At 51.0% G+C, this 12,082-nt stretch overlaps 1 protein-coding gene across 2 annotated transcripts in view; it reads left to right on the top strand.

Moving 5' to 3' along the window:
- The window catches only part of Mdga1 (MAM domain containing glycosylphosphatidylinositol anchor 1), a 62,581-nt gene extending 52,221 nt beyond the window's left edge, over positions 1-10,360 (top strand). The window contains exons 15-17 of one of the 2 annotated variants that reach the window (XM_076917146.1): positions 3,900-4,030; positions 4,283-4,339; positions 6,031-10,360. In XM_076917146.1, the coding sequence (XP_076773261.1) occupies positions 3,900-4,030; positions 4,283-4,297 (146 nt within the window). In that variant the 3' untranslated portion in view covers positions 4,298-4,339; positions 6,031-10,360. Of the gene's footprint in view, positions 1-3,899; positions 4,031-4,230; positions 4,340-6,030 lie in introns of both variants that reach the window. The other variant, XM_034524870.2, reaches the window with a different exon arrangement.
- The last annotated feature ends 1,722 nt before the right edge of the window (positions 10,361-12,082 follow it).

Below are 12,082 nucleotides of genomic sequence, written 5' to 3' on the forward strand. Positions count from 1 at the left end.
TCTTAAAAAATTGTTTTGTTTTGGTTTGGTTTGGTTCTGGTTTTTTAACCTACAGGAGAAAGCTAATGCGTTTTACAGGGACTGAAAGCTATAAAAGAGCGAACAGTAAATGCCTCCCCACTCCTCCTGGTCCCTCCACCACTGCAGAAGGCAGAGTGCAGTGCTTCTCTCCTCACCGTTTTATATTTTGTTTTTATGTTTACCTTCTCCCTCTGGACCATCCATCATCCTGGCAATCCTTCCTTATCTCCATTGTCCTTGCGTGCCCCCTCCCCGCTCCCACAGCAACTTTAAGATGCCCACATTTCCCAGGCTCGCCCTGGAGAAGTTTCCACATTGAGGGAGGAAGGGTAAGCTGGACTGATGAACCAGGATGGGGGTAGGATAGGACCTTCGGCCCCCAACTGTTTAGGCAGACGAGTGCTGTGGCTGGGTCTGGACTCTGAGGAGTTCCTCCTGGGGGTGAGAAAGGTGGGTGATCCCTAACGTCTGACCTTGTTTCTATTAAGTTTCAGAGCAGCCGATCCATTCCGGCTTCCCCAGTCTTAGCATTGAGTCACCCCAACAACCCCAGGCAAATATGGAGATGGTGGGTCACTGTCAGCTTGGATGGCTCTGGGCATCTAGGCGTCAGGAGGGACACAGAGGATGTTTTAGGGGTCAGGGGAATTAGGGAGACAGAAAGGTTGAGGGGACCACATCTGTGAGGTAATGAAGCTTGCTCTGAGCTTCACAGGCATGGGGAGAACACTGGGCAGTAAAGCTTTTAGGGGCCAGCTTTGAGTCCACCTAAGGGGACTAGCACTGTCAGACCTATGGGACATCCTGCCCCCTGACAGAATCCTCCAGCTGTGGAGAGACTCCACCCCAGGTCTCGCTACTCCTCAGCTCAGGACCCTTCCTGCCACCATCCTCAGGTCTCCCATGCCAGGCACAGCTCTTAACTGCTGTTACCTCCTGACGCTGGCACCTCAGCCCCTTGCTTGAGTAAGGGCACATTTCTGCTTCTGAGGGCTTCTCCTCAGAGTGGTCCCTGGCCTGGAACATTATTCGCTCCTTCACCCCAGTTTCCTGGGGGATCCCTCACTACCCCACTGAATGTAGCTGTTCTTTATTGCTTTTTCATTTTTTTGTTAAATATTTAGGGCATCGGATCCCATGACAGATGGTTGTGAGCCACCATGTGGTTGCTGGGAACTGAACTCAGGACCTCTGGAAAAACAGTCAGTGCTCTTAACTGCTGAGCCATCTCTCCAGCCCCTTGTTTTTTGTTTTTTGGGGTTTTTTTTTTTTTTTTCATTTTTTATGTGCATGTGTGGGAGGGGGCTGTGTGTATGTTCAAGTCTCTGTGTGCACCTGCCCAGGGAGTTCAGACAAACTTCACTTTATTATGTCTTGTTTTGTTTTATTTTTTTGTTTTGTTTTGAGGAAGGGTCTTTCTATACAATCCTGCTTGACCTAGAGCTCACTGTATAGACCAAGATGGCCTCAAACTCAGAGATCCGCCTGCCTTTGCCTTCTGTGTGCTAGGATTACAGGCATGCATTACCATACCTGGCCAGCGTTAATTTTTTGAGAGAGGGTCTTCCACTGAACCTGCAGCTCATTGATTTCACTAAAGAGACAGGCCAGCAGTTAAAACAATACTTGCTGTTCTTGAAGAGGACCTGGGTTCAATTCCTAGCACCCACATGACATCTCAAAATGGTCCTATGTAACCCCGTTTGGGGGCATCTGATGCCCTCATCTGATCTCTTTTGACATCAGACACTCTCATATACACACTTATATTCATTCAGACCGACGCTCATACACATAAAATAAAAATGAATAAATCTTTTTTTAAATTGTGTTTGAGACAGGGTTTCTGCCCAAGCCAAAACTCAAATTTGTCTTGTAAGACCCCTGAAAAGCACTGGGTCTGGGCCCCGCTGAAGCCAGGCTGACCATTTCCTATTTGGCTGGGACAAGTAGCTCCCTTCTTAAGCACCCATCCTTGGCTGTTGAGGTCCTGCTGGCTTTGAGCCTCAGCATGTCCCCCAGGCCTGGCTCTGCCACATAACCCCCCCTCCCACAGTTCCTGGCAGCTTTGGGCACCAGCTGTCCCTAAACTTTGTGTGTCTCGTCAGCTCTCCTTGGTCCCAGCCAATTCCTTTCATCCAAGGCAAGGTAACATTTGGTGACTCTCCCCACAACAGGGGGGGATACCTGTCTGTCTGTCTGGCATCACAGATGGTGCAGCTTTGTCTGTAGGCAACGCCATGGAAATGCCAGCCACCGGGTGCCTCTGAAGATGGATTTCCCTTTCCTGCAGAGCCAGGTCTCTTGTGCCACAAGATGGGCTGACAGAGACAGCCAGGGGACACTGACAGCGACTAGATACCTTTCACTAAAGCTGCAATCCACTCTTCTCCCCATGCCCCTCAGAGCTCCTGGGGTTCCAGATCCCCCAAGGCTGTACAGATGGTGTCAGTGCCCCTAGGCCCTCAAATCTTACCCTAATTCTATTCTTCATAGCCAAGTAGCCCCCCGGATTTATGTCTCTAAATAAACAGTTCTGTTCCAGCGTTGTTTTCTTTAGCTGTGATCTCATATCAGTGTTAGAGAGCATGGCTGGGATGTCTGGCTTTACCCAGTGCACAAGACATCCAGATGAAGTTGCTGGGGAGAGAGCTGGCTCAGTGGGGGAAGTGTTCACTGCTCAAGCATGAGGACCTGAATTCAGACCCTCAGCACCCATGTAGAAGCTGAGAGGCAGCTCACATCTGTCACCTGATGGGGCTGAGGAGATGGGGGCCAAGACAGGCAAATCCTAGGGGTCTGCTGGCAAGCCAGCTGTAGATCCATGAGCTACACACACACAGACACACACACAGACACACAGACACACACCATAGGGTGTATGTAAATATTCCCCTTTCACATACATGTATACACCACACATACATGTATACACCACACATACACACATAATAATATACATAATAATAATACAATAATACACATAATAATAATAAATATAATTTAAAACCAAACATTCATGGGCCTTCAGGATGGCTCAGTAATAATTCATAATAACAGGTTCAGTCCCCAGAATCCACACGGTAGAAGAAGAAGCTGAACCCCACTTAAACATTTCTCCTATGATCAGGCACACATCTGTGGCATGTGCCCACCTTACTCCTCAAATAAATGAATGAATAAATGAAGGAAGGAAGGAAGGAAGGAAGAAAGAAAGAAAGAAAGAAAGAAAGAAAGAAAGAAAGGCGTAAGAGATGGCTCAAAGGTTAGAGCACTCGCTGTTCTCAGAGACCACTGAGTTTGTTTGGTTCCTGGCACCGCGTCAGGCGATTTATAGTGACCTGTCACTTCAGTTCTAGTGGCTCCTGTGCTCTCTTTTGGCCTCCACAGATGTGTGTGCACACACGCACATAAATAAAAACGAATCTCTCATATATATGCATACATCTATATATGTGTATATAAATACATATGTATATATGTATATACGTATACATATATATTGTTTAAAACTATACAAATAAAGGTGGCCAGTCCCTCTCTGCAGCCCAGGTACAATGTATTTATGTTCTAAGAATCCTGTCAGAACTGAAGAAGCAGGGGGCGGGAGGGGGCAGAGGCAGTGTTTCTGGGATGCTGATTTTTCTCTTCTGGATGAGGATGGTGGTATGAGTTTGTGCAAGCCTGATTCACTGATTTCATGAGAAAGAGAGGAAAAAAGGAAGGAACTCTGCAAGCTGGTCTGGGGACAGGACCAGGTCCCATCTATCAGGCTAGCGCTGTGGAGGGAGAGAGGGAGGGGCAGGCTTGGGGAAGACAGGAAGGCAAAGGTGTCCTCGCCAACTTCACCTTGCTTGCTCTCCCTCCTCCTGCCACAGGCTCCCTCAACCTTCTGGTGAGGTCCAGGAACAAAGGCACTCTAGACACACATGCCTGGTCCCTCAGTGGCAATAAGGGTAACGTGTGGCAGCAGGCCCATGTGCCCATCAACCCCAGTGGACCCTTCCAGGTGAGTAGATGGCTGAAGGATGTCCCAAAGGCAGGTGGCTGCCCTGGCCAGAGGTCTCAGGGAGGTCCCCTGCAGGCTCCAGGGGGTGGTTAAAACAGGGGATGGGGGCTTCCAGGTAGCCCAAGATGAAGGGGTGGGGAGGCTCTGGTGCCAGGCCCAACATCCCCAACCCCTCCCCCTGCTCTCTGACCCCACCCCAGATTATTTTTGAGGGGGTTCGAGGCTCAGGCTACCTGGGGGATATTGCCATAGATGATGTCACACTGAAGAAGGGAGAGTGTCCCCGGAGGCAGTTGGATCCCAACAAAGGTACGAGTCTGGAAGTGAGTTGGGGAAAAGAGGGGAACGGGGAAAAGGGGAAGGGGAAGAGGGTTGGGAAGAAGGCCTTAGGATGCCTGGATGACAAGAACTGTGTGTCTGACTGTGAGTGAGTGCCCACCCCGAGTCAGGCTGTGAGAAATATGGAGGACCCAAAGAGGCCACTGACCCTTCCTCGCCTAAGTTTACTGAAGTGTCTTTAGTATATACCTGTGGCCCAGGTATTTCCTGTGTGAACTGTGTGAACTGAGTGAACTATGTGGACTATGTGAGCTGAGTGAACTCTGCGGACTGTGTGAACTCTGTGGACTGTGTGAACTGTGTGGACTGTGTGAACTGTGTGAACTCTGTGAACTGTGTGAACTGTGTGAACTGTGTGAACTGTGTGGACTGTGTGAACTGTGTGAACTATGTGAACTATGTGAACTGTGTGGACTGTGTGAACTGTGTGGACTGTGTGAACTGTGTGAACTATGTGGACTGTGTGATCTGAGTGAACTGTGTGGACTGTATAAACTGTGTGGACTGAGTGAACTGTGTGGACTGAGTGAACTGTGTGAACTGTGTGGACTGTGTAGACTATGTGGAGTGTGTGGACTATGTAAACTGTGTTGACTGAGTGAACTGTGTGAACTGTGTGATCTGAGTGAACTGTGTGAACTGTGTGGACTGTGTGATCTGAGTGAACTGTGTGAACTGTGTGATCTGAGTGAACTGTGTGAACTGTGTGGACTGAGTGAACTGTGTAGACTGTGTGAACTGTGTAGACTGTGTGGAGTGTGTGGACTGTGTAAACTGTGTGGACTGAGTGAACTATGTGCAATGTGTGGACTGTGTGAACTGTGTGAACTGTGTGGACTGAGTGAACTGTGTGAACTGAGTGAACTGTGTCAACTGTATCAACTGTGTGAGCTGAGTGAACTGTGTGAACTGTGTGAGCTGAGTGAACTGTGTGAACTGTGTGAGCTGAGTGAACTGTGTGAACTCTGTGGACTGTGTGAACTCTGTGGACTGTGTGAACTGTGTGGACTGTGTGAACTGTGTGAACTGAGTGAACTGTGTGGACAGTGGGAACTGTGTGGACTGTGTGGACTGTGTGAACTGTGTGGACTGAGTGAACTGTGTGAACTGTGTGAACTGAGTGAACTGTGTGGACAGTGGGAACTGTGTGGACTGTGTGGACTGTGTGAACTGTGTGGACTGAGTGAACTGTGTGAACTGTGTGAACTGAGTGAACTGTGTGGACAGTGGGAACTGTGTGGACTGTGTGAACTGTGTGGACTGAGTGAACTGTGTGAACTGTGTGAACTGAGTGAACTGTGTGGACAGTGGGAACTGTGTGGACTGTGTGGACTGTGTGAACTGTGTGGACTGAGTGAACTGTGTGAACTGTGTGAACTGAGTGAACTGTGTGGACAGTGGGAACTGTGTGGACTGTGTGAACTGTGTGGACTGAGTGAACTGTGTGAACTGAGTGAACTGTATGGACTGTGTAAACTGTAGACTGTGTGGACTGCATGATCTGTTTAAACTGTATGAACACCCACCTTCAGGTTTCCTTCACCCCCTGAAGAGAAGAAGCTGAATCACCGGGCCTCTCATGGCCTACCTGTCTGTCCCTCCCTGTTCAATATGAAGCTAACCAGAATTCTGGCCTGTTTCTTCTCTATCTTGTGTCACAGTGGTGGTGATGCCAGGCAGCGGAGCCTCCTGCCTGTCCAGCCTGCAGCTTTGGGGATCCATGGCCATCTTCCTCTTGGCGTTGCAGAGATGATGAGAGCTGTGTGGCCCCCACCCCACCCTGCCCCCGGCACACCAAAGTGTCCACATCGTACCAAAGACTGACCCCTGCCAGCCGGGGTGCCCAGGGGCGGGGCCGACCCGCCAGGGGGGGGGCCTTCATTGGCTGCAAGGATGAGCAGAGAACTCGGACAGAGGCCAGGCTAGGCTCTGGTGGATGTTCAACACACGCACACACTCACACACACTCACACTCACACACACACAGATATATTAAAGCACAAGTTTCTATTCGACCTGCCAGCACCTTCTTTACTGTGGAGATGGGACTCTTGTGAATGGCATCTACCACCTCCAGGGACCTTGGTGCGACACGGGCCTCATCTTGTCTGCACACTGCACTGTGTCTGTCTGACCTTGCCCTGTCCCCTGACTCAAGGCCGAACTCCAGCCCAGAGGCTTGCCAGAAGGGAGCCAGATGTGGGCAGAATATCAGACTTGGGCTGCCTGGATGGAGGTCACAGGGTTCAGAGGCAGGCCAGTCGGGACTCCGTGAGCTCTCCAACTGTCCCTTGTTCAGAGGCTACCAAGGAAGGGGCACCCGCTGCAGAGTGGACACACTGCTCAACTCAGATTCCCTGACCTGTTCCTCTTCCCCTCCCCCACTGTGCCCACTTGGAAGGGCCCCAGCACAGGGCTTAGTGTATGTACAATATGAGGACTGCTTCCACCTTCTGCCTGACTCCGATCAGCAGCTAGATGCCACTCCAGATAGTCCCAGCTTGGGACTTCTGGGGGAGCTGGTGTGTGAGGAGTGGTGTCCATACCATTTTCCTAGGTGAGCATTGGCTTTGAGGGAAGCAAAGAGTCCTGCCTCTGTGACCCATGTCCCCACAGAGAGCAATGAACTCACGGTGGAGTGGATCCCCTGTTTCTTAGGTATTTGGTCAGAGAGTTCTGAAAGAGGTGACTGGAGAGAATAAGACACTAGTCAGCCCTATGGAGTACGGGGTGTGGGGAGTGGGGGGAGATGGATGGAGGTGGTTGTGTCTGTTTGTTCCCTGGAATTTGGGAAGAGGTTTTTGTCCTTGGAACTGTTAGAATAGGGTCTAGAACTTTCCTCTTTGGGTCCCTTTACCCACTACCTAGCTTCCATAGGAGAGCGGAATCCTAGCCTCTTCTAGGATAAGTCCATGTACACGTGCATGTGGTGTGTCTGTGTGTCCGTGTTCGAGTATGTCTGTACGTGCAGCTCTGTGTGTGTGAGAGCATGTGTGCCCATCTGTGTCCATCTACCACCGTGCACATCATTGGATGAGTGTACAGGAACGCGAGGTGGGGTGCAGTAAGCCCTGTCTGTGGGTGAGTGGCAGCGTGCAATCTTCACCTCAATGACATGTTTGTGGGGTGCTGGCCCTGTCTGCCTGCTATAGCCTTTCAACCCCTTTAGATGACAAAGAGCTTACAGATGTCCCTATTGAAGGCTAGCTCCTTGGCTGGCACAGGCGTGGCACAGGGTTCTTCTTCCCTGTGCATTTGGGGGGACAGCTGCAGACAAGAGGCTGGAACCCCGGCATGATCGCAGCACCTGGAAGGCACACTGAGGATCGAGACCCTTTCTGCCTAACCCCCAACCCCACCTGGCCTGTATCATCACCACCACCATCTTCATCATCATCGTCACCATCATCACTGGCTGCTAGAATGTCAGGCCAGGCGACAGCAGGACATTCTGGTACCCAATCAACATGGCCGCCCTTCAAGCCCTTTGTCTGAAGTGAGTTGCTCTGGCTTCCAGAACACGCTTCTGTGACATCTGCAGGGTATTGCTCCTTAATTGTCCCATCTGTGCAGAGTCTATTGCCCCAGCTAGACTGTGAGTCTCTCCTGCTCTGAGCCCCTCCTTCATTCTCTGTTGGCACGAGGGACACTAAAGTGGAAAACGGGTGGAATGGATTCTATAAGCCAGTGGTCCCTGGCCATGGCTGTAGAATCAACTGATCAGGGGTTAGCCTGGGTGTAGGGTGTGATTTACTGGCATCAGAACGCAACCTGGTATTAGAAACATTAAGAAGCCTCTTGGCTTCTTAATGAAACCCAAGAGGGGAAGCTGGGGTCCTCTCAACTCCAGGGCCTCTGGAGCAGCTGTGCTGGAGAAACAGCTCCTGCCTCCTCCTGGGGTTCCTACCCCACACTAAGCCTGCTTCCCCACATCAGTCCATTGTCCTTTATTGTGGGGTCTCCTCTTTCTATATCTTAGAGCCGGACACAGGAAAAGTGCACAGTATGTGTTGGCCTCATGTTCCAGAACCTTCTCTGTGGTGAGAGCAGCCATGCCCGAGAGTGTGTGGCCTGAGATTACAAGGCCTGTTTAAGAAGCCCACCCTCGTGTGCAAGTGAGTGAGGCTGGGGTGTGCATGTCTGTGTGAGCCCACTGTGCGCAGGGACTGTGAGGTTAATACGTGTGTGCATGTGCCGGGGCATTTAGGTGTGTGCAGGGTTGAGAGTCTTAAGTGTATGTAACTGTAGGGCAGGAGCTTTTTGCACGTGGGCACCTGGGAATCGGCATTCCTGTACGTATCCTCAGGCTTATGGGATCTAGCATATCTCTTCAGTGGCAGCCTCACCCTCTGTATTGAGGGAACTGAGGAAAATTGTGGCCTTAAAGCAGGGATCCCAGAGTCAAGCTCTCAGGATTCTGGGGTCTTTTTACTCCTGGTCCTACAAGTTAGTGTCTGGGAGGAGAAAGACATTCTTGGGACCAGGTAGTGAAGAACAGCCAATGGGTGGTAGTCTCAGCTTGGCTGTCCTGCCCCTGGGACCAGAGGTAACCTCCATGTCTCTTTCATCCGTGAAGACAAAGCCTGCTGCCCCTGGCACATTCCTCCCATAATGTCCTCTTTCCCGTTCACCGTCCTTCTCCTGTTCTCTGGATGCACCTGTTCAGGCCAGCGGAGCCAGAATGAGCCTCAGAAATGCAGGCTTTCCATGGCGTTTCCATCAAATGCAGAAGCTAGAAGAGACAGGCAGGCCTGGCCCGATTCTCCAAAGTCTAGTGCTACAGCCCTGGGGGTGTCGTAGCACCCGCCACTGCTCCTGGGAACCTGTTACCAGAATAGCTACAGACAGCTGAGTGGAACTGATTCTTCTCTGGGTGCTCTCAATGCCGCTGAGGCTGGTTACGCACGTGATGGGTGTTACTCGGATTTTTTTTTTTTTGAGAGAGAAACCATCTTCATGTCTTATTCTGGCCTCTTCTCCCAGGCCACAGACAGGTCACACCATGGACAGCACAGTTGCCACATGGAGACTGTCATTCTGCACAGGAGGCTGTGGTGGGAACCGAGGCCAGTGGAGGCTGGTGTCTCATCATCCTGACACCCTTCCCAGGACCAGGAGGGCTGCAGATGACATGAAGTGTTCTTGTCCTCTGCTTCGACAGCTCCATGGGGCTAGGGAGGGATGTTTCTTAGAGAATGTCACTGAGTGAACCTACCTGTACCAGAGAGTTCCTGCAAGCCACTGGCTGAGCTCAGATTCTGGGTTCATTCTGTTCTGTCAGTGCTGGGTGTGTGTGTGTGTGTGTGTGTGTGTGTGTGTGTGTGTAGAAGGACTACTCTTTTCTGGAGATCTCTTGACCCTTAGTGTTGGAAGGGATCCTTAAAGGACATTAAATCTGGTGTGCCCACTGTATAGGTGTGAAAACTGAGGTTCAGAGAGAAGGCATCCGCCTGTCCCCATCCCTCTTCTTTCCATGTTTGGCCTGAATTCATTGCCCAGGGGTCCTGATATAAATGCTCTCCCTCCTAGCACCTTCCTGCCCTTTACTCAGACATCTCATCCCCCACCCCCACCCCCATCTCAGCCCGGTTCTGCAGGAAGAGGATTGCTCCAGGGCATTCCCAAGTATTCCTACCCTCCCCACCCCCCAAGGAAGCCTAATCATCCAGTGCTTATCCCCAGCCCATAAGTAGGGATTGTTCCTGCCCTGGCACCTCATAGATGAGGAAAGCCAGTCCTCCCCATACGCCCAGGACCATTCGTCTGCTCCACCCACCCTGCCACCGAGGTAAAAGCACAACAGGAGACCCCCCACTCATGGGTGACACACAGGGGTCTCTCACGACCCTGCCTCACCCCTTTGCCTTGCTCTCTGTCTCCGCCCAGCCTCTGTTCCCCACCACCCATCTTTTGCTCTTCCACAAACCCCAAAATGTAACCTCTAGTTGCGGACGCGGTTGTTTCAATCAATAAAGATGCAGTGTTCTAGAACTCAGGGCCAGCCTGTGTGTGTTGGGCTTCTGGGAGGGAGAGCAAGGGGCTGGGCTGGGCTGGGCTGGGCTGGGCTGGGCTGGGCTGGGCTGGGCTGGGCTGGGCTGGGCTGGGCCAACCTTTCTTCTATGCCACATGTCACTGTGGCCTGGACAGAGGACACATAAGTCCTACCTGCCCACAGTGACCCCCTGTTCTCATTCACACAGATACCAGCCAAATGCCTGCTGTCACTCACGAGATCTCCTTTCTAGTGGGAGAGATAAACATGAAACTAAGACGATACCAAGAAGCATAGCGTGAAAACAGAGGACTGTCAAAGAGAATTTGGGCTTAAGGCTTCGGGGAAGAGGTTTCTTTTTAAAAGAGACATTTGGCTGAGTGCGGTGTATGCTTATAATCCCAGGATATGGGAAGCTGAGGCAGGAGGATCTTGAGTTTGAGGCCAGCCTGGGCTACAGCAGAGTAAGTTCATGGTCAACCAGGACAATTTAGTGAGACACTGTCTTAATATAAAAGAATAAAAATAAATAGTGTGTGTGTTGGGGGGGGGGGGGCATTCTGCAGAGATGGTTTAGATGCAAGGTCTCACAGTGTGGTTGCCCAGGACCCATGTTCAGTTCTGGAACATGTGACAGCTGATAATCACCTGTAACCCAAGCTCCAGGGGATCTGAAGCCCTCTTCTGGACTCTACAGGCACTGCACCCACGTGTGCACAACCCCACACATAAACACACATACACATAATTTAAAACATTTTTAAAATGTTATCTTTGTCTGCATGTATGTATGTCTGTTGGATCTCTTGGGACAGGAGTTATAGACAGTCGTGAGCTGCTGTATGGGTGCTGGGAATTGAACCTGGGTCCTCTAGGAGGAGCAGCTAATGCTCCCAACTGCTGAGCCATCCCTCCAGCCCCTAAAAATACCTTTGTACCGCCGGGCCATAGCTTTGTGGCAGATCACCTGCCCCAGAGCCTCAGCAGCCTTTCCCACTGTCCAGGTGCCTCAGATTTCAGGACTTGAGAGCTTTGTGGTCTGTCACAGCCAGTTAGTTACCTGAGCCTCTTCCTCCATTCTCCTCAGGAGAAGTGGGCTTGCTGAGCTCACAGGACAGACCTTGGAGAGGAAACCCCATGTTTCTGTAAGTACCCCGGGAGCATTGGCCACATCAGGATGGGTGTCAGGGTGGGGACTGGAGGGACATCAGGCACGTGACAGAAAGATTCTGTCTTGTTCCATGGTTGCGGTGACTGAAGTGGGTGGAGTCACCAGACTCATGTTTCAAATGGGGAAACTGAGGCTCTGAAAGGCAACAAGCTGAGGACTCACCTGCTCTCTGGAGCTTTATTGGTGGCTGTCATAGGCACAGTGCAGACACACCTGGCTGGAGACTCAGAGCTTGGGTAGACCAGCTCACAAGGAGCTAGAAGATTCGAAGTCTCTACAGTCTCTTCCTCTCTCTCTCTCTCTCTCTCTCTCTCTCTCTCTCTCTCTCTGTGTGTGTGTGTGTGTGTGTGTGTGTGTCTGTCTCTCTTATACACACACACACACACACACACACACACACACACACCAAGAGGGACAGACTGAAATGCCAACAGGCATTGAGTTGTGACAAAGATGGTTTCCCAGGCTTGATGGGGATTCTGGGCCCAAGGTGAAACTGAGAGCTGAGACCACCAGCTATAGAAACTTCTAGCTCTTGATCTGAGGTAAA

Source organism: Arvicanthis niloticus, chromosome 20 (genome assembly GCF_011762505.2).
Source record: "Arvicanthis niloticus isolate mArvNil1 chromosome 20, mArvNil1.pat.X, whole genome shotgun sequence".
Taxonomy (NCBI): Eukaryota; Metazoa; Chordata; class Mammalia; order Rodentia; family Muridae; genus Arvicanthis; species Arvicanthis niloticus.